The 23,361-nt window shown below is 58.7% G+C and overlaps 1 protein-coding gene across 4 annotated transcripts in view; it reads left to right on the forward strand.

Annotated features, from left to right (window-relative positions):
* Nucleotides 1-23,136, forward strand: part of mto1 (mitochondrial tRNA translation optimization 1) — a 97,785-nt gene extending 74,649 nt beyond the window's left edge. For all 4 annotated transcript variants that reach the window (XM_072271438.1, XM_072271437.1, XM_072271436.1 and 1 more), the window contains one exon: nucleotides 22,966-23,136. In XM_072271438.1, coding sequence (XP_072127539.1) covers nucleotides 22,966-23,079 — 114 coding nt within the window. In that variant the 3' untranslated portion in view covers nucleotides 23,080-23,136. The remainder of the gene's footprint in view (nucleotides 1-22,965) is intronic.
* The last annotated feature ends 225 nt before the right edge of the window (nucleotides 23,137-23,361 follow it).

Below are 23,361 nucleotides of genomic sequence, written 5' to 3' on the forward strand. Positions count from 1 at the left end.
TGTATCCCCCACGACGTAATCCAGCTCCCCACACCATCCTCAGTGACCCCTCTGCCCAGCACACTGTCACTGACTGTATCCCCACTGACGTTAATCCAGCTCCCCCACACCATCCCTCAGTGACCCCTCTTCCCCAGCACCCTGTCACTGACTGTACTCCCCACTGACGTTAATCCAGTTCCCCCACACCGTCCCTCAGTGACCCCTCTCCCCCAGCACCCTGTCACTGACTGTATCCCCACTGATGTTAATCCAGCTCCCCCACACCATCCCTCAGTGACCCCTCTCCCCCATCACCCTCTCACTGACTGTATCCCCACTAACGTTAATCCAGCTCCCCCACACCATCCCTCAGTGAGCCCTCTCCCCCAGCACCCTGTCACTGACTGTATCCCCACTGACGTTAATCCAGCTCCCTCACACCGTCCCTCAGTGACCCCTCTCCCCCAGCACCCTGTCACTAACTCTGTATCCCCACTGACGTTAATCCAGCTCCCCCACACTATCCCTCAGTGACCCCTCTCCCCCAGCACCTTCACTGATTGTATCCGCACTGACATTAATCCAGCTCCCCCCACACCATCCCTCAGTGACCCCTCTCCCCCAGCACACTGTCACTGACTTTATCCCCACTGACGTTAATCCAGCTCCCCCACACTGTTCCTCACTGTCTCCTCTCCCCCAGCACACTGTCACTGACTGTATCCCCACTGACGTTAATCCAGCTCCCCCACACCATCCCTCAGTGACCCCTCTCCCCCCAGCACCCTGTCACTGACTGTATCTCCACTGACGTTAATCCAGTTCCCCCACACCGTCCCTCAGTGACCCCTCTCCCCAGCACCCTTTCACTGACTGTATCCCCACTGATGTTAATCCAGCTCCCCCACACCATCCCTCTGTGACCCCTCTCCCCATCACCCTCTCACTGACTGTATCCCCACTAACGTTAATCCAGCCTCCCCCACACCATCCCTCAGTGAGCCCTCTCCCCCAGCACCTGTCACGTCACTGACTGTATCCCCACTGACGTTAATCCAGCTCCCCCACACCATCCCTCAGTGACCCCTCTGCCCCAGCACACTGTCACTGACTGTATCCCCAGTGACGTTAATCCAGCTCCCCCACACCATCCCTCAGTGACCCCTCTCCCCATCACCCTGTCACTGACCTGTATCCCCACTGACGTTAATCCAGCTCGCCTCACACCGTCCCTCAGTGTCCCCTCTCCCCCAGCACCCTGTCACTGACTGTATCCCCACTGACGTTAATCAGCTCCCCCACACCATCCCTCAGTGACCCCTCTCCCCCCAGCAGCCCTGTCACTGACTGTATCCCCACTGACGTTAATCCAGTTCCCCCACACCGTCCCTCAGTGACCCCTCTCCCCCAGCACCCTGTCACTGACTGTATCCCCACTGATGTTAATCCAGCTCCCCCACACCATCCCTCAGTGACCCCTCTCCCCCATCACCCTCTCACTGACTGTATCCCCACTAACGTTAACCCAGCTCCCCCACACCATCCCTCAGTGAGCCCTCTCCCCCAGCACCCTGTCCACTGACTGTATCCCCAACTGACGTTAATCCAGCTCCCCCACACCATCCCTCAGTGACCCCTCTGCCCCAGCACACTGTCACTGACCTGTATCCCCACTGACGTTAATCCAGCTCCCCCACACCATCCCTCAGTGACCCCTCTTCCCCCAGCACCCTGTCACTGACTGTATCCCCACTGACGTTAATCCAGTTCCCCCACACTGTCCCTCAGTGACCCCTCTCCCCCAGCACCCTGTCACTGACTGTATCCCCACTGATGTTAATCCAGCTCCCCCACACCATCCCTCAGTGACCCCTCTCCCCCATCACCCTCTCACTGACTGTATCCCCACTAACGTTAATCCAGCTCCCCCACACCATCCCTCAGTGAGCCCTCTCCCCCAGCACCCTGTCACTGACTGTATCCCCACTGACGTTACATCCAGCTCCCCCACACCATCCCTCAGTGACCCCTCTGCCCCAGCACACTGTCACTGACTGTATCCCCACTGACGTTAATCCAGCTCCCCCACACCATCCCTCAGTGACCCCCTCTCCCCCAGCACCCTGTCACTAACTGTATCCCCACTGACGTTAATCCAGCTCTCCCCACACTATCCCTCAGTGACCCCTCTCCCCCAGCACCTTCACTGACTGTATCCGCACTGACATTAATCCAGCTCCCCCACACCATCCCTCAGTGACCCCTCTCCCCCAGCACACTGTCACTGACTGTATCCCCAGTGACGTTAATCCAGCTCCCCCACACCATCCCTCAGTGACCCCCTCTCCCCCATCACCCTGTCACTGACTGTATCCCCACTGACGTTAATCCAGCTCCCTCACACCATCCCTCAGTGACCCCTTTCCCCAGCACCCTGTCACTGACTGTATCGCCACTGACGTTAATCCAGCTCCCCCACACCATCCCTCAGTGACCCCTCTCCCCCCAGCACCCTGTCACTGACTGTATCCCCACTGACGTTAATCTAGTTCCCCCACACTGTCCCTCAGTGACCCCTCTCCCCCAGCACCCTGTCGCTGACTGTATCCCCACTGACGTTAATCCAGCTCCCCCACACTATCCCTCAGTGACTCCTCTCCCCCCAGCACCCTGTCACTGACTGTATCCCCACTGACGTTAATCCAGTTCCCCCACACTGTCCCTCAGTGACCCCGTCTCCCCCAGCACCCTGTCACTGACTGTATCCCCACTGACGTTAATCCAGCTCCCCCAACACTATTACTCAGTGACCCCTCTCCCCCAGCACACTGTCACTGACTGTATCCCCAGCTGACGTTAATCCAGCTCCCCCACAGCATCCCTCAGTGACCCCTCTCCCCCAGCACCTTCACTGACTGTATCCCCACTGACGTTAATCCAGCTCCCCCACACCATCCCTCAGTGACCCCTCTCCCCCAGCACCCTGTCACTGACTGTATCCCCACTGACGTTAATCCAGCTCCCCCACACCATCCCTCAGTGACCCCTCTCACCCATCACCCTGTCACTGACTGTATCCCCACTGACGTTAATCCAGCTCCCTCACACCGTCCCTCAGTGACCCCTCTCCCCCAGCACCCTGTCACTGGCTGTATCCCCACTGACGTTAATCCAGCTCCCCCACACCATCCCTCAGTGACCCCTCTCCCCCAGCACCGTCACTGACTGTATCCCCACTGACGTTAATCCAGCTCCCCCACACCATCGCTCAGTTACCCCTCTCCCCCCAGCAAACTGTAACTGATTGTATCCCCACTGACGTTAATCCAGCTCCCCCACACCACCCCTCAGTGACCCCTCCCCCCCAGCACACTGTCACTGACTGTATCCCCACTGACGTTAATCCAGCTCCCCCACACTGTTCCTCACTGTCTCCTCTCCCCCAGCACACTGTCACTGACTGTATCCCCACTGACGTTAATCCAGCTCCCCCACACCATCCCTCAGTGACCCCTCTCCCCCTTCACCCTGTCACGGACTGTATCCCCACTGACGTTAATCCAGCTGCCTCACACCGTCCCTCAGTGACCCCTCTCCCCCAGCACACTATCACTGTCTGTATCCCCACTGATGTTAATCCAGCTCCCCCACACTGTTCCTCACTGTCTCCTCTCCCCCAGCACACTGTCACTGACTGTATCCCCACTGACGTTAATCCAGCTCCCCCACACCATCCCTCAGTGACCCCTATCCCCCCAGCACACTGTCACTGACTGTATCCCCACTGACGTTAATCCAGCTCCCTCACACCATCCCTCACTGTCTCTTCTCCCCCAGCACACTGTCACTGACTGTAACCCCACTGACGTTAATCCAGCTCCCCCACACCATCCCTCGGTGACCCCTCTCCCCCAGCACCGTCACTGACTGTATCCCCACTGACGTTAATCCAGCTCCCCCACACCATCCCTCTGTGACCCCTCTCCCCCAGCACACTGTCACTGACTGTATCCCCACTGACGTTAATCCAGCTCCCCCACACTGTTCCTCAGTGACCCGTCTCCCCCAGCACCGTCACTGACTGTATCCCCACTGACGTTAATCCAGCTCCCCCGCACTGTTCCTCACTGTCTTCTCTCCCCCAGCACCCTGTCACTGACTGCATCCCCACTGATGTTAATCCAGCTCCCCCACACCATCCCTCAGTGACCCCTCTCCCCCCAGCACCGTCACTGACTGTATCCCCACTGAGGTTAATCCAGCTCTCCCACACCATCCCTCAGTAACCCCACTCCCCCAGCACCGTCACTGAGTGTATCCCCACTGACGTTAATCCAGCTCCCCCACACCATCCCTCAGTGACCCCTTTCCCCCAGCACCGTCACTGACTGTATCCCCACTGACGTTAATCCAGCTCCCTCACACCGTCCCTCAGTGACCCCTCTCCCCCAGCACACTGTCACTGACTGTATCCCCACTGACACTAATCCAGCTCTCCCACACCATCCCTCAGTGACCCCACTCCCCCAGCACCGTCACTGACTGTATCCCCACTGACGTTAATCCAGCTCCCCCACACCATCCCTCAGTGAACCCTTTCCCCCAGCACCGTCACTGACTGTATCCCCACTGACGTTAATCCAGCTCCCTCACACCGTCCCTCAGTGACCCCTCTCCCCCAGCACCCTGTCACTGACTGTATCCCCACTGACGTTAATCCAGCTCCCCCACACCATCCCTCAGTGACCCCTCTCCCCCAGCACACTGTCACTGACTGTATCCCCACTGACGTTAATCCAGCTCCCCGACACCATCCCTTAGTGACTCCTCTCCCCCAGCACCGTCACTGACTGTATCCCCACTGACGTTAATCCAGTTCCCCCACACTGTCCCTCAGTGACCCCTCTCCCCCAGCACCCTGTCACTGACTGTATCGCCACTGACGTTAATCCAGCTCCCCCACACCATCCCTCAGTGACCCCTCTCCCCCCAGCACCCTGTCACTGACTGTATCCCCACTGACGTTAATCTAGTTCCCCCACACTGTCCCTCAGTGACCCCTCTCCCCCAGCACCCTGTCACTGACTGTATCCCCACTGACGTTAATCCAGCTCCCCCACACCATCCCTCAGTGACCCCTCTCCCCCAGCACCTTCACTGACTGTATCCCCACTGACGTTAATCCAGCTCCCCCACACCATCCCTCAGTGACCCCTCTCCCCCAGCACCCTGTCACTGACTGTATCCCCACTGACGTTAATCCAGCTCCCCAACACCATCCCTCAGTGACCCCTCTCCCCTAGCGCCGTCACTGACTGTATCCCCAGTGACGTTAATCCAGCTCCCCCACACCATCCCTCAGTGACCCCTCTCCCCCCAGCGCACTGTCACTGACTGTATACCCACTGACGTTAATCCAGCTCCCCCACACCATCCCTCAGTGACCCCTCTCACCCAGCGCCGTCACTGACTGTATCCCCACTGACGTTAATCCAGCTCCCCCACACCATCCCTCAGTGACCCCTCTCCCCCCAGCACCCTGTCACTGACTGTATCCCCACTGACGTTAATCCAGTTCCCCCACACCGTCCCTCAGTGACCCCTCTCCCCCAGCACCCTGTCACTGACTGTATCCCCACTGATGTTAATCCAGCTCCCCCACACCATCCCTCAGTGACCCCTCTCCCCCATCACCCTCTCACTGACTGTATCCCCACTAACGTTAATCCAGCTCCCCCACACCATCCCTCAGTGAGCCCTCTCCCCCAGCACCCTGTCACTGACTGTATCCCCACTGATGTTAATCCAGCTCCCCCACACCATCCCTCAGTGAGCCCTCTGCCCCACAACACTGTCACTGACTGTATCCCCACTGACGTTAATCCAGCTCCCCCACACCATCCCTCAGTGACCCCTCTCCCCCCAGCACCCTGTCACTGACTGTATCCCCACTGACGTTAATCCAGTTCCCCCACACCGTCCCTCAGTGACCCCTCTCCCCCAGCACCCTGTCACTGACTGTATCCCCACTGATGTTAATCCAGCTCCCCCACACCATCCCTCAGTGACCCCTCTCCCCCATCACCCTCTCACTGACTGTATCCCCACTAACGTTAATCCAGCTCCCCCACACCATCCCTCAGTGAGCCCTCTCCCCCAGCACCCTGTCACTGACTGTATCCCCACTGACGTTAATCCAGCTCCCCCACACCATCCCTCAGTGACCCCTCTGCCCCAGCACACTGTCACTGACTGTATCCCCAGTGACGTTAATCCAGCTCCCCCACACCATCCCTCAGTGACCCCTCTCCCCCATCACCCTGTCACTGACTGTATCCCCACCGACGTTAATCCAGCTCCCTCACACCATCCCTCAGTGACCCCTTTCCCCCAGCACCCTGTCACTGACTGTATCGCCACTGACGTTAATCCAGCTCCCCCACACCATCCCTCAGTGACCCCTCTCCCCCCAGCACCCTGTCACTGACTGTATCCCCACTGACGTTAATCTCGTTCCCCCACACTGTCCCTCAGTGACCCCTCTCCCCCAGCACCCTGTCGCTGACTGTATCCCCACTGACGTTAATCCAGCTACCCCACACTATCCCTCAGTGACTCCTCTCCCCCCAGCACCCTGTCACTGACTGTATCCCCACTGACGTTAATCCAGTTCCCCCACACTGTCCCTCAGTGACCCCTCTCCCCCAGCACCCTGTCACTGACTGTATCCCCACTGACGTTAATCCAGCTCCCCCACACTATTACTCAGTGACCCCTCTCCCCCAGCACACTGTCACTGACTGTATCCCCACTGACGTTAATCCAGCTCCCCCACACCATCCCTCAGTGACCCCTCTCCCCCAGCACCTTCACTGACTGTATCCCCACTGACGTTAATCCAGCTCCCCCACACCATCCCTCAGTGACCCCTCTCCCCCAGCACCCTGTCACTGACTGTATCCCCACTGACGTTAATCCAGCTCCCCCACACCATCCCTCAGTGACCCCTCTCACCCATCACCCTGTCACTGACTGTATCCCCACTGACGTTAATCCAGCTCCCTCACACCGTCCCTCAGTGACCCCTCTCCCCCAGCACCCTGTCACTGGCTGTATCCCCACTGACGTTAATCCAGCTCCCACACACCATCCCTCAGTGACCCCTCTCCCCCAGCACCGTCACTGACTGTATCCCCACTGACGTTAATCCAGCTCCCCCACACCATCGCTCAGTTACCCCTCTCCCCCCAGCAAACTGTAACTGATTGTATCCCCACTGACGTTAATCCAGCTCCCCCACACCACCCCTCAGTGACCCCTCTCCCCCAGCACACTGTCACTGACTGTATCACCACTGACGTTAATCCAGCTCCCCCACACCATCCCTCAGTGACCCCTCTCCCCCGTCACCCTGTCACTGACTGTATCTCCACTGACGTTAATCCAGCTCCCTCACACCGTCCCTCAGTGACCCCTCTCCCCCAGCACCCTGTCACTGACTGTATCCCCAGTGACGTTAATCCAGGTCCCCCACACCATCCCTCACTGTCTCTTCTCCCCCAGCACACTGTCACTGACTGTATCCCCACTGACGTTAATCCAGCTCCCCCACACCATCCCTCAGTGACCCCTCTCCCCCAGCACTGTCACTTACTGTATCCCCACTGACGTTAATCCAGCTCCCCCACACCATCCCTCTGTGACCCCTCTCCCCCAGCACACTGTCACTGACTTTATCCCCACTGACGTTAATCCAGCTCCCCCACACTGTTCCTCACTGTCTCCTCACCCCCAGCACACTGTCACTGACTGTATCCCCACTGACGTTAATCCAGCTCCCCCACACCGTCCCTCAGTGACCCCTCTCCCCCAGCACCGTCACTGACTGTATCCCCACTGACGTTAATCCAGCTCCCCAACACCATCCCTCAGTGACCCCTCTCCCCTAGCGCCGTCACTGACTGTATCCCCAGTGACGTTAATCCAGCTCCCCCACACCATCCCTCAGTGACCCCTCTCCCCCCAGCGCACTGTCACTGACTGTATACCCACTGACGTTAATCCAGCTCCCCCACACCATCCCTCAGTGACCCCTCTCCCCCAGCGCCGTCACTGACTGTATCCCCACTGACGTTAATCCAGCTCCCCCACACCATCCCTCAGTGACCCCTCTCCCCCCAGCACCCTGTCACTGACTGTATCCCCACTGACGTTAATCCAGTTCCCCCACACCGTCCCTCAGTGACCCCTCTCCCCCAGCACCCTGTCACTGACTGTATCCCCACTGATGTTAATCCAGCTCCCCCACACCATCCCTCAGTGACCCCTCTCCCCCATCACCCTCTCACTGATTGTATCCCCACTAACATTAATCCAGCTCCCCCACACCATCCCTCAGTGAGCCCTCTCCCCCAGCACCCTGTCACTGACTGTATCCCCACTGATGTTAATCCAGCTCCCCCACACCATCCCTCAGTGACCCCTCTGCCCCAGCACACTGTCACTGACTGTATCCCCACTGACGTTAATACAGCTCCCCCACACCATCCCTCAGTGACCCCTCTCCCCCCAGCACCCTGTCACTGACTGTATCCCCACTGACGTTAATCCAGTTCCCCCACACCGTCCCTCAGTGATCCCTCTCCCCCAGCACCCTGTCACTGACTGTATCCCCACTGATGTTAATCCAGCTCCCCCACACCATCCCTCTGTGACCCCTCTCCCCCATCACCCTCTCACTGACTGTATCCCCACTAACGTTAATCCAGCTCCCCCACACCATCCCTCAGTGAGCCCTCTCCCCCAGCACCCTGTCACTGACTGTATCCCCACTGACGTTAATCCAGCTCCCCCACACCATCCCTCAGTGACCCCTCTGCCCCAGCACACTGTCACTGACTGTATCCCCAGTGACGTTAATCCAGCTCCCCCACACCATCCCTCAGTGACCCCTCTCCCCCATCACCCTGTCACTGACTGTATCCCCACTGACGTTAATCCAGCTCCCTCACACCGTCCCTCAGTGTCCCCTCTCCCCCAGCACCCTGTCACTGACTGTATCCCCACTGACGTTAATCCAGCTCCCCCACACCATCCCTCAGTGACCCCTCTCCCCCCAGCACCCTGTCACTGACTGTATCCCCACTGACGTTAATCCAGTTCCCCCACACCGTCCCTCAGTGACCCCTCTCCCCCAGCACCCTGTCACTGACTGTATCCCCACTGATGTTAATCCAGCTCCCCCACACCATCCCTCAGTGACCCCTCTCCCCCATCACCCTCTCACTGACTGTATCCCCACTAACGTTAACCCAGCTCCCCCACACCATCCCTCAGTGAGCCCTCTCCCCCAGCACCCTGTCACTGACTGTATCCCCACTGACGTTAATCCAGCTCCCCCACACCATCCCTCAGTGACCTCTCTGCCCCAGCACACTGTCACTAACTGTATCCCCACTGACGTTAATCCAGCTCCCCCACACCATCCCTCAGTGACCCCTCTTCCCCCAGCACCCTGTCACTGACTGTATCCCCACTGACGTTAATCCAGTTCCCCCACACCGTCCCTCAGTGACCCCTCTCCCCCAGCACCCTGTCACTGACTGTATCCCCACTGATGTTAATCCAGCTCCCCCACACCATCCCTCAGTGACCCCTCTCCCCCATCACCCTCTCACTGACTGTATCCCCACTAACGTTAATCCAGCTCCCCCACACCATCCCTCAGTGAGCCCTCTCCCCCAGCACCCTGTCACTGACTGTATCCCCACTGACGTTAATCCAGCTCCCCCACACCATCCCTCAGTGACCCCTCTGCCCCAGCACACTGTTACTGACTGTATCCCCACTGACGTTAATCCAGCTCCCCCACACCATCCCTCAGTGACCCCTCTCCCCCATCACCCTGTCACGGACTGTATCCCCACTGACGTTAATCCAGCTCCCTCACACCGTCCCTCAGTGTCCCCTCTCCCCCAGCACCCTGTCACTAACTGTATCCCCACTGACGTTAATCCAGCTCCCCCACACTATCCCTCAGTGACCCCTCTCCCCCAGCACCTTCACTGATTGTATCCGCACTGACATTAATCCAGCTCCCCCACACCATCCCTCAGTGACCCCTCTCCCCCAGCACACTGTCACTGACTTTATCCCCACTGACGTTAATCCAGCTCCCCCACACTGTTCCTCACTGTCTCCTCTCCCCCAGCACACTGTCACTGACTGTATCCCCACTGACGTTAATCCAGCTCCCCCACACCATCCCTCAGTGACCCCTCTCCCCCCAGCACCCTGTCACTGACTGTATCTCCACTGACGTTAATCCAGTTCCCCCACACCGTCCCTCAGTGACCCCTCTCCCCCAGCACCCTTTCACTGACTGTATCCCCACTGATGTTAATCCAGCTCCCCCACACCATCCCTCTGTGACCCCTCTCCCCCATCACCCTCTCACTGACTGTATCCCCACTAACGTTAATCCAGCTCCCCCACACCATCCCTCAGTGAGCCCTCTCCCCCAGCACCCTGTCACTGACTGTATCCCCACTGACGTTAATCCAGCTCCCCCACACCATCCCTCAGTGACCCCTCTGCCCCAGCACACTGTCACTGACTGTATCCCCAGTGACGTTAATCCAGCTCCCCCACACCATCCCTCAGTGACCCCTCTCCCCCATCACCCTGTCACTGACTGTATCCCCACTGACGTTAATCCAGCTCCCTCACACCGTCCCTCAGTGTCCCCTCTCCCCCAGCACCCTGTCACTGACTGTATCCCCACTGACGTTAATCCAGCTCCCCCACACCATCCCTCAGTGACCCCTCTCCCCCCAGCACCCTGTCACTGACTGTATCCCCACTGACGTTAATCCAGTTCCCCCACACCGTCCCTCAGTGACCCCTCTCCCCCAGCACCCTGTCACTGACTGTATCCCCACTGATGTTAATCCAGCTCCCCCACACCATCCCTCAGTGACCCCTCTCCCCCATCACCCTCTCACTGACTGTATCCCCACTAACGTTAACCCAGCTCCCCCACACCATCCCTCAGTGAGCCCTCTCCCCCAGCACCCTGTCACTGACTGTATCCCCACTGACGTTAATCCAGCTCCCCCACACCATCCCTCAGTGACCCCTCTGCCCCAGCACACTGTCACTGACTGTATCCCCACTGACGTTAATCCAGCTCCCCCACACCATCCCTCAGTGACCCCTCTTCCCCCAGCACCCTGTCACTGACTGTATCCCCACTGACGTTAATCCAGTTCCCCCACACCGTCCCTCAGTGACCCCTCTCCCCCAGCACCCTGTCACTGACTGTATCCCCACTGATGTTAATCCAGCTCCCCCACACCATCCCTCAGTGACCCCTCTCCCCAATCACCCTCTCACTGACTGTATCCCCACTAACGTTAATCCAGCTCCCCCACACCATCCCTCAGTGAGCCCTCTCCCCCAGCACCCTGTCACTGACTGTATCCCCACTGACGTTAATCCAGCTCCCCCACACCATCCCTCAGTGACCCCTCTGCCCCAGCACACTGTCACTGACTGTATCCCCACTGACGTTAATCCAGCTCCCCCACACCATCCCTCAGTGACCCCTCTCCCCCAGCACCCTGTCACTAACTGTATCCCCACTGACGTTAATCCAGCTCCCCCACACTATCCCTCAGTGACCCCTCTCCCCCAGCACCTTCACTGACTGTATCCGCACTGACATTAATCCAGCTCCCCCACACCATCCCTCAGTGACCCCTCTCCCCCAGCACACTGTCACTGACTTTATCCCCACTGACGTTAATCCAGCTCCCCCACACTGTTCCTCACTGTCTCCTCTCCCCCAGCACACTGTCACTGACTGTATCCCCACTGACGTTAATCCAGCTCCCCCACACCGTCCCTCAGTGACCCCTCTCCCCCAGCACCGTCACTGACTGTATCCCCACTGACGTTAATCCAGCTCCCCAACACCATCCCTCAGTGACCCCTCTCCCTAGCGCCGTCACTGACTGTATCCCCAGTGACGTTAATCCAGCTCCCCCACACCATCCCTCAGTGACCCCTCTCCCCCCAGCGCACTGTCACTGACTGTATCCCCACTGACGTTAATCCAGCTCCCCCACACCATCCCTCAGTGACCCCTCTCCCCCAGCGCCGTCACTGACTGTATCCCCACTGACGTTAATCCAGCTCCCCCACACCGTCCCTCAGTGACCCCTCTCCCCCCAGCACCCTGTCACTGACTGTATCCCCACTGACGTTAATCCAGTTCCCCCACACTGTCCCTCAGTGACCCCTCTCCCCCAGCACCCTGTCACTGACTGTATCCCCACTGATGTTAATCCAGCTCCCCCACACCATCCCTCAGTGACTCCTCTCCCCCATCACCCTCTCACTGACTGTATCCCCACTAACGTTAATCCAGCTCCCCCACACCATCCCTCAGTGAGCCCTCTCCCCCAGCACCCTGTCACTGACTGTATCCCCACTGACGTTAATCCAGCTCCCCCACACCATCCCTCAGTGACCCCTCTGCCCCAGCACACTGTCACTGACTGTATCCCCACTGACGTTAATCCAGCTCCCCCACACCATCCCTCAGTGACCCCTCTCCCCCCAGCACCCTGTCACTGACTGTATCCCCACTGACGTTAATCCAGTTCCCCCACACCGTCCCTCAGTGACCCCTCTCCCCCAGCACCCTGTCACTGACTGTATCCCCACTGATGTTAATCCAGCTCCCCCACACCATCCCTCAGTGACCCCTCTCCCCCATCACCCTCTCACTGACTGTATCCCGACTAACGTTAATCCAGCTCCCCCACACCATCCCTCAGTGAGCCCTCTCCCCCAGCACCCTGTCACTGACTGTATCCCCACTGACGTTAATCCAGCTCCCTCAGACCGTCCCTCAGTGTCCCCTCTGCCCCAGCACACTGTCACTGACTGTATCCCCACTGACGTTAATCCAGCTCCCCCACACCATCCCTCAGTGACCCCTCTCCCCCATCACCCTGTCACTGACTGTATCCCCACTGACGTTAATCCAGCTCCCTCAGACCGTCCCTCAGTGTCCCCTCTCCCCCAGCACCCTGTCACTGACTGTATCCCCACTGACGTTAATCCAGCTCCCCCACACCATCCCTCAGTGACCCCTCTCCCCCCAGCACCCTGTCACTGACTGTATCCCCACTGACGTTAATCCAGTTCCCCCACACCGTCCCTCAGTGACCCCTCTCCCCCAGCACCCTGTCACTGACTGTATCCCCACTGATGTTAATCCAGCTCCCCCACACCATCCCTCAGTGACCCCTCTCCCCCATCACCCTCTCACTGACTGTATCCCCACTAACGTTAATCCAGCTCCCCCACACCATCCCTCAGTGAGCCCTCTCCCCCAGCACCCTGTCACTGACTGTATCCCCACTGACGTTAATCCAGCTCCCCCACACCATCCCTCAGTGACCCCTCTGCCCCAGCACACTGTCACTGACTGTATCCCCACTGACGTTAATCCAGCTCCCCCACACCATCCCTCAGTGACCCCTCTCCCCCCAGCACCCTGTCACTGACTGTATCCCCACTGACGTTAATCCAGTTCCCCCACACCGTCCCTCAGTGACCCCTCTCCCCCAGCACCCTGTCACTGACTGTATCCCCACTGATGTTAATCCAGCTCCCCCACACCATCCCTCAGTGACCCCTCTCCCCCATCACCCTCTCACTGACTGTATCCCCACTAACGTTAATCCAGCTCCCCCACACCATCCCTCAGTGAGCCCTCTCCCCCAGCACCCTGTCACTGACTGTATCCCCACTGACGTTAATCCAGCTCCCCCACACCATCCCTCAGTGACCCCTCTGCCCCAGCACACTGTCACTGACTGTATCCCCACTGACGTTAATCCAGCTCCCCCACACCATCCCTCAGTGACCCCTCTCCCCCATCACCGTCACTGACTGTATCCCCACTGACGTTAATCCAGCTCCCTCACACCGTCCCTCAGTGTCCCCTCTCCCCCAGCACCCTGTCACTGACTGTATCCCCACTGACGTTAATTCAGCTCCCCCACACTATCCCTCAGTGACCCCTCTCCCCCAGCACCTTCACTGACTGTATCCGCACTGACATTAATCCAGCTCCCCCACACCATCCCTCAGTGACCCCTCTCCCCCTGCTCCCTGTGACTGACTGTACCCCACTGACGTTAATCCAGCTCCCCCACACCATCCCTCAGTGACCCCTCTCCCCCAACACACTGTCACTGACTGTATCCCCACTGACGTTAATCCAGCTCCCCCACACTGTTCCTCACTGTCTCCTCTCCCCCAGCACACTATCACTGACTGTATCCCCACTGACGTTAATCCAGCTCCCCCACACCATCCCTCAGTGACCCCTCTCCCCATCACCCTGTCACTGACTGTATCCCCACTGACGTTAATCCAGCTCCCTCACACCGTCCCTCAGTTACACCTCTCCCCCAGCATCCTGTCACTGACTGTATCCCCACTGACGTTAATCTAGCTCCCCCACACCATCGCTCAGTGATCCCTCTCCCCCCAGCACACTGTCACTGACTGTATCCCCACTGACGTTAATCTAGCTCCCCCACACCATCCCTCAGTGACCCCTCTCCCCCAGCACACTGTCACTGACTGTATCCCCACTGACGTTAACCCAGCTCCCCCACACCATCCCTCAGTGACCCCTCTCCCCCAGCACACTGTCACTGACTGTATCCCCACTGACGTTAATCCAGCTCCCCCACACCATCCCTCAGTGACCCCTCTCCCCCAGCACCGTCACTGACTGTATCCCCACTGACGTTAATCCAGCTCCCCCACACCAGCCCTCAGTGACCCCTCTCCCCCCAGCACCCTGTCACTGACTGTATCCCCACTGACGTTAATCCAGTTCCCCCACACCATCCCTCAGTGACCCCTCTCCCCCATCACCCTGTCACTGACTGTATCCCCACTGACGTTAATCCAGCTGCCTCACACCGTCCCTCAGTGACCCCTCTCCCCCAGCACCCTGTCACTGACTGTATCCCCACTGACGTTAATCCAGCTCCCCCACACCATCCCTCAGTGATCCGTCTCCCCCAGCACCGTCACTGACTGTATCCCCACTGACGTTAATCCAGCTCCCCCACACCATCCCTCAGTGACCCCTGTCCCCCCAGCACACTGTCACTGACTGTAACCCCACTGACGTTAATCCAGCTCCCCCACACTGTTCCTCACTGTCTCCTCTCCCCCAGCACACTGTCACTGACTGTATCCCCACTGACGTTAATCCAGCTCCCTCACACCATCCCTCTGTGACCCCTCTCCCCCAGCACACTGTCACTGACTGTATCCCCACTGACGTTAATCCAGCTCTCACACACCATCCCTCAGTGAACCCTCTCCCCCAGCACCCTGTCACTGACTGTATCCCCACTGACGTTAATCCAGCTCCCTCACACCGTCCCTCAGTGACCCCTCTCCCCCATCACCCTCTCACTGACTGTATCCCCACTAACGTTAATCCAGCTCCCCCACACCATCCCTCAGTGAGCCCTCTCCCCCAGCACCCTGTCACTGACTGTATCCCCACTGACGTTAATCCAGCTCCCCCACACCATCCCTCAGTGACCCCTCTGCCCCAGCACACTGTCACTGACTGTATCCCCACTGACGTTAATCCAGCTCCCCCACACCATCCCGCAGTGACCCCTCTCCCCCCAGCACCCTGTCACTGACTGTATCCCCACTGACGTTAATCCAGTTCCCCCACACCGTCCCTCAGTGACCCCTCTCCCCCAGCACCCTGTCACTGACTGTATCCCCACTGATGTTAATCCAGCTCCCCCACACCATCCCTCAGTGACCCCTCTCCCCCATCACCCTCTCACTGACTGTATCCCGACTAACGTTAATCCAGCTCCCCCACACCATCCCTCAGTGAGCCCTCTCCCCCAGCACCCTGTCACTGACTGTATCCCCACTGACGTTAATCCAGCTCCCCCACACCATCCCTCAGTGACCCCTCTGCCCCAGCACACTGTCACTGACTGTATCCCCACTGACGTTAATCCAGCTCCCCCACACCATCCCTCAGTGACCCCTCTCCCCCATCACCCTGTCACTGACTGTATCCCCACTGACGTTAATCCAGCTCCCTCAGACCGTCCCTCAGTGTCCCCTCTCCCCCAGCACCCTGTCACTGACTGTATCCCCACTGACGTTAATCCAGCTCCCCCACACCATCCCTCAGTGACCCCTCTCCCCCCAGCACCCTGTCACTGACTGTATCCCCACTGACGTTAATCCAGTTCCCCCACACCGTCCCTCAGTGACCCCTCTCCCCCAGCACCCTGTCACTGACTGTATCCCCACTGATGTTAATCCAGCTCCCCCACACCATCCCTCAGTGACCCCTCTCCCCCATCACCCTCTCACTGACTGTATCCCCACTAACGTTAATCCAGCTCCCCCACACCATCCCTCAGTGAGCCCTCTCCCCCAGCACCCTGTCACTGACTGTATCCCCACTGACGTTAATCCAGCTCCCCCACACCATCCCTCAGTGACCCCTCTGCCCCAGCACACTGTCACTGACTGTATCCCCACTGACGTTAATCCAGCTCCCCCACACCATCCCTCAGTGACCCCTCTCCCCCCAGCACCCTGTCACTGACTGTATCCCCACTGACGTTAATCCAGTTCCCCCACACCGTCCCTCAGTGACCCCTCTCCCCCAGCACCCTGTCACTGACTGTATCCCCACTGATGTTAATCCAGCTCCCCCACACCATCCCTCAGTGACCCCTCTCCCCCATCACCCTCTCACTGACTGTATCCCCACTAACGTTAATCCAGCTCCCCCACACCATCCCTCAGTGAGCCCTCTCCCCCAGCACCCTGTCACTGACTGTATCCCCACTGACGTTAATCCAGCTCCCCCACACCATCCCTCAGTGACCCCTCTGCCCCAGCACACTGTCACTGACTGTATCCCCACTGACGTTAATCCAGCTCCCCCACACCATCCCTCAGTGACCCCTCTCCCCCATCACCCTGTCACTGACTGTATCCCCACTGACGTTAATCCAGCTCCCTCACACCGTCCCTCAGTGTCCCCTCTCCCCCAGCACCCTGTCACTGACTGTATCCCCACTGACGTTAATTCAGCTCCCCCACACTATCCCTCAGTGACCCCTCTCCCCCAGCACCTTCACTGACTGTATCCGCACTGACATTAATCCAGCTCCCCCACACCATCCCTCAGTGACCCCTCTCCCCCTGCACCCTGTGACTGACTGTACCCCACTGACGTTAATCCAGCTCCCCCACACCATCCCTCAGTGACCCCTCTCCCCCAGCACACTGTCACTGACTGTATCCCCACTGACGTTAATCCAGCTCCCCCACACTGTTCCTCACTGTCTCCTCTCCCCCAGCACACTATCACTGACTGTATCCCCACTGACGTTAATCCAGCTCCCCCACACCATCCCTCAGTGACCCCTCTCCCCATCACCCTGTCACTGACTGTATCCCCACTGACGTTAATCCAGCTCCCTCACACCGTCCCTCAGTTACACCTCTCCCCCAGCATCCTGTCACTGACTGTATCCCCACTGACGTTAATCTAGCTCCCCCACACCATCGCTCAGTGATCCCTCTCCCCCCAGCACACTGTCACTGACTGTATCCCCACTGACGTTAATCCAGCTCCCCCACACCATCCCTCAGTGACCCCTCTCCCCCAGCACACTGTCACTGACTGTATCCCCACTGACGTTAACCCAGCTCCCCCACACCATCCCTCAGTGACCCCTCTCCCCCAGCACACTGTCACTGACTGTATCCCCACTGACGTTAATCCAGCTCCCCCACACCATCCCTCAGTGACCCCTCTCCCCCAGCACCGTCACTGACTGTATCCCCACTGACGTTAATCCAGCTCCCCCACACCAGCCCTCAGTGACCCCTCTCCCCCCAGCACCCTGTCACTGACTGTATCCCCACTGACGTTAATCCAGTTCCCCCACACCGTCCCTCAGTGACCCCTCTCCCCCATCACCCTCTCACTGACTGTATCCCCACTAACGTTAATCCAGCTCCCCCACACCATCCCTCAGTGAGCCCTCTCCCCCAGCACCCTGTCACTGACTGTATCCCCACTGACGTTAATCCAGCTCCCCCACACCATCCCTCAGTGACCCCTCTGCCCCAGCACACTGTCACTGACTGTATGCCCACTGACGTTAATCCAGCTCCCCCACACCATCCCTCAGTGACCCCTCTCCCCCCAGCACCCTGTCACTGACTGTATCCCCACTGACGTTAATCCAGTTCCCCCACACCGTCCCTCAGTGACCCCTCTCCCCCAGCACCCTGTCACTGACTGTATCCCCACTGATGTTAATCCAGTTCCCCCACACCATCCCTCAGTGACCCCTCTCCCCCATCACCCTCTCACTGACTGTATCCCCACTAACGTTAATCCAGCTCCCCCACACCATCCCTCAGTGAGCCCTCTCCCCCAGCACCCTGTCACTGACTGTATCCCCACTGACGTTAATCCAGCTCCCCCATACCATCCCTCAGTGACCCCTCTGCCCCAGCACACTGTCACTGACTGTATCCCCACTGACGTTAATCCAGCTCCCCCACACCATCCCTCAGTGACCCCTCTCCCCCCAGCACCCTGTCACTGACTGTATCCCCACTGACGTTAATCCAGTTCCCCCACACCGTCCCTCAGTGACCCCTCTCCCCCAGCACCCTGTCACTGACTGTATCCCCACTGATGTTAATCCAGCTCCCCCACACCATCCCTCAGTGACCCCTCTCCCCCATCACCCTCTCACTGACTGTATCCCCACTAACGTTAATCCAGCTCCCCCACACCATCCCTCAGTGAGCCCTCTCCCCCAGCACCCTGTCACTGACTGTATCCCCACTGACGTTAATCCAGCTCCCCCACACCATCCCTCAGTGACCCCTCTGCCCCAGCACACTGTCACTGACTGTATCCCCACTGACGTTAATCCAGCTCCCCCACACCATCCCTCAGTGACCCCTCTCCCCCCAGCACCCTGTCACTGACTGTATCCCCACTGACGTTAATCCAGCTCCCCCACACTATCCCTCAGTGACCCCTCTTCAGCGAGGAACAGTGTGGGGGAGCTGGATTAACGTCCGTGGGGATACAGTCAGTGACAGTGTGCTGGGGGAGAGGGGTCACTGAGGGATGGTGTGGGGGAGCTGGATTAACGTCAGGGGGGTACAGTCAGTCACAGGGTGCTGGGGGAGAAGGGTCACTGAGGGATGGTGTGGGGGAGCTGGATTAATGTCAGTAGGGATACAGTGACCCTTCTCCCCCAGCACACTGTCACTGACTGTATCCCCACTGACGTTAATCCAGCTCCCCCACACCATCCCTCAGTGACCCCTCTCCCCCATCACCCTGTCACTGACTGTATCCCCACTGACGTTAATCCAGCTGCCTCACACCGTCCCTCAGTGACCCCTCTCCCCCAGCACCCTGTCACTGACTGTATCCCCACTGACGTTAATCCAGCTCCCCCACACCATCCCTCAGTGATCCGTCTCCCCCAGCACCGTCACTGACTGTATCCCCACTGACGTTAATCCAGCTCCCCCACACCATCCCTCAGTGACCCCTGTCCCCCCAGCACACTGTCACTGACTGTAACCCCACTGACGTTAATCCAGCTCCCCCACACTGTTCCTCACTGTCTCCTCTCCCCCAGCACACTGTCACTGACTGTATCCCCACTGACGTTAATCCAGCTCCCTCACACCATCCCTCTGTGACCCCTCTCCCCCAGCACACTGTCACTGACTGTATCCCCACTGACGTTAATCCAGCTCTCACACACCATCCCTCAGTGAACCCTCTCCCCCAGCACCCTGTCACTGACTGTATCCCCACTGACGTTAATCCAGCTCCCTCACACCGTCCCTCAGTGACCCCTCTCCCCCAGCACCCTGTCACTGGCTGTATCCCCACTGACGTTAATCCAGCTCCCCCACACCATCCCTCAGTGACCCCTCTCCCCCAGCACCGTCACTGACTGTATCCCCACTGACGTTAATCCAGCTCCCCCACACCATCGCTCAGTGACCCCTCTCCCCCCAGCAAACTGTAACTGATTGTATCCCCACTGACGTTAATCCAGCTCCCCCACACCATCCGTCAGTGACCCCTCTTCCCCAGCACACTGTCACTGACTGTATCCCCACTGACGTTAATCCAGCTCCCCCACACCATCCCTCAGTGACCCCTCTCCCCCAGCACACTGTCATTGACTGTATCCCCACGGACGTTAATCCAGCTCCCCCACACCATCCCTCAGTGACCCCTCTCCCCCAGCACCGTCACTGACTGTATCCCCACTGACGTTAATACAGCTCCCCCACACCATCCCTCAGTGACCCCTCTCCCCCAGCACACTGTCACTGACTGTATCCCCACTGACGTTAATCTAGCTCCCCCACACTGTTCCTCACTGTCTCCTCTCCCCCAGCACACTGTCACTGACTGTATCACCACTGACGTTAATCCAGCTCCCCCACACCATCCCTCAGTGACCCCTCTCCCCGTCACCCTGTCACTGACTGTTCCCCACTGACGTTAATCCAGCTCCCCCACACCATCCCTCAGTGACCCCTCTCCCCCCAGCACACTGTCACTGACTGTATCCCCACTGACGTTAATCCAGCTCCCCCACACCATCCCTCACTGTCTCTTCTCCCCCAGCACACTGTCACTGACTGTATCCCCACTGACGTTAATCTAGCTCCCCCACACCATCCCTCAGTGACCCCTCTCCCCCAGCACTGTCACTGACTGTATCCCCACTGACGTTAATCCAGCTCCCCCACACCATCCCTCTGTGACCCCTCTCCCCCAGCACACTGTCACTGACTTTATCCCCACTGACGTTAATCCAGCTCCCCCACACTGTTCCTCACTGTCTCCTCTCCCCCAGCACACTGTCACTGACTGTATCCCCAGTGACGTTAATCCAGCTCCCCCACACCGTCCCTCAGTGACCCCTCTCCCCCAGCAGACTGTCATTGACTGTATCCCCACTGACGTTAATCCAGCTCCCCCACACCATCCCTCAGTGACCCCTCTCCCCCGTCACCCTGTCACTGACTGTATCTCCACTGACGTTAATCCAGCTCCCTCACACCGTCCCTCAGTGACCCCTCTCCCCCAGCACCCTGTCACTGACTGTATCCCCACTGACGTTAATCCAGCTCCCCCACACCATCCCTCACTGTCTCTTCTCCCCCAGCACACTGTCACTGACTGTATCCCCACTGACGTTAATCCAGCTCCCCCACACCATCCCTCAGTGACCCCTCTCCCCCAGCACTGTCACTGACTGTATCCCCACTGACGTTAATCCAGCTCCCCCACACCATCCCTCTGTGACCCCTCTCCCCCAGCACACTGTCACTGACTTTATCCCCACTGACGTTAATCCAGCTCCCCCACACCATCCCTCAGTGACCCCTCTCCCCCAGCACACTGTCACTGACTGTATCCCCACTGACGTTAATCCAGCTCCCCCACACTGTTCCTCACTGTCTCCTCTCCCCCAGCACACTGTCACTGACTGTATCCCCACTGACGTTAATCCAGCTCCCCCACACCGTCCCTCAGTGATCCCTCTCCCCCAGCACCGTCACTGACTGTATCCCCACTGACGTTAATCCAGCTCCCCAACACCATCCCTCAGTGACCCCTCTCCCCTAGCGCCGTCACTGACTGTATCCCCACTGACGTTAATCCAGCTCCCCCACACCATCCCTCAGTGACCCCTCTCCCCGGCACCGTCACTGACTGTATCCCCACTGCCGTTAATCCAGCTCCCCCACACCATCCCTCAGTGACCCCTCTCCCCCAGCGCCGTCACTGACTGTATCCCCACTGACGTTAATCCAGCTCCCCCACACCATCCCTTAGTGACCCCTCTCCCCCAGCACACTGTCACTGACTGTATCCCCACTGACGTTAATCCAGCTCCCCCACACCATCCCTCAGTGACCCCTCTCCCCCAGCACACTGTCACTGACTGTATCCCCACTGACGTTAATCCAGCTCCCCCACACCATCTCTCAGTGACCCCTCTCCCCCATCACCCTGTCACTGACTTTATCGCCCCTGACGTTAATCCAGCTCCCCCACACCATCCTTCAGTGACCCCTCTCCCCCAACACACTGTCACTGACTGTATCCGCACTGACGTTAATCCAGCTCCCCCATACCGTCCCTCAGTGACCCCTCTCCCCCTGCACCCTGTCACTGACTGTATCTCCACTGACGTTAATCCAGCTCCCCCAGACCATCCCTCAGTGACCCCTCTCCCCCAGCACCGTCACTGACTGTATCCCCACTGACGTTCATCCAGCTCCCCCACACCATCCCTCAGTGACCCCTCTCCCGCAGCACACTGTCACTGACTGTATCCCCACTGACGTTAATCCAGCTCCCCCACACCGTCCCTCAGTGACCCGTCTCCCCCAGCACCGTCACTGACTGTATCCCCACTGACGTTAATCCAGCTCCCCCACACCAGCCCTCAGTGACCCCTCTCCCCCCAGCACCGTCACTGACTGTATCCCCACTGACGTTAATCCAGCTCCCCCACACCATCCCTCAGTGACCCCTCTCCCCCAGCACACTGTCACTTACTGTATCCCCACTGACGTTAATCCAGCTCCCCCACACTGTTCCTCACTGTCTCCTCTCCCCCAGCACCGTCACTGACTGTATCCCCACTGACGTTAATCCAGCTCCCCCACACCATCCCTCAGTGACCCCTCTCCCCCAGCACCGTCACTGACTGTATCCCCACTGACGTTAATCGAGCTCCCCCACACCATCCCTCAGTGACCCCTCTCCCCACCGTCACTATTATTGACCGTCTTTCTCTCCGTTAGATCGGTGCTGCATCGCGACTGCCGGGGATGACTCCTGCAGCTATCGTTAATCTGCTTCGCTTTGTCAGATTGGCTTCAAACGCCGCACCCAGAAAAGATGCTTGTTCCTTTTGACGTCCCATATAAGAGCTTATCATTGATGTACCACTAAATAAAAACCAGTATTACTTCCTCTGTGCTCTTAGTCTGCTTGGGATCAGATGAGCTGTTTTGCAGAGCGGGGCTTCTGAGTGGTAAACTGGACTTGATCATCATCTTCACTCTGTTCTGTGTCTCCATAAGAGAGAGAGAAACCTATAGAGTGTGTGTGTGTGTGTGTGTGTGTGTGTGTGTGTGTGTGTGTGTGTGTGTGTGTGTGTGTGTGTGTGTGTGTGTGTGTGTGAGTGTGATACATGC

Source organism: Mobula birostris, chromosome 11 (genome assembly GCF_030028105.1).
Source record: "Mobula birostris isolate sMobBir1 chromosome 11, sMobBir1.hap1, whole genome shotgun sequence".
In the NCBI taxonomy this organism is placed as follows: Eukaryota; Metazoa; Chordata; class Chondrichthyes; order Myliobatiformes; family Myliobatidae; genus Mobula; species Mobula birostris.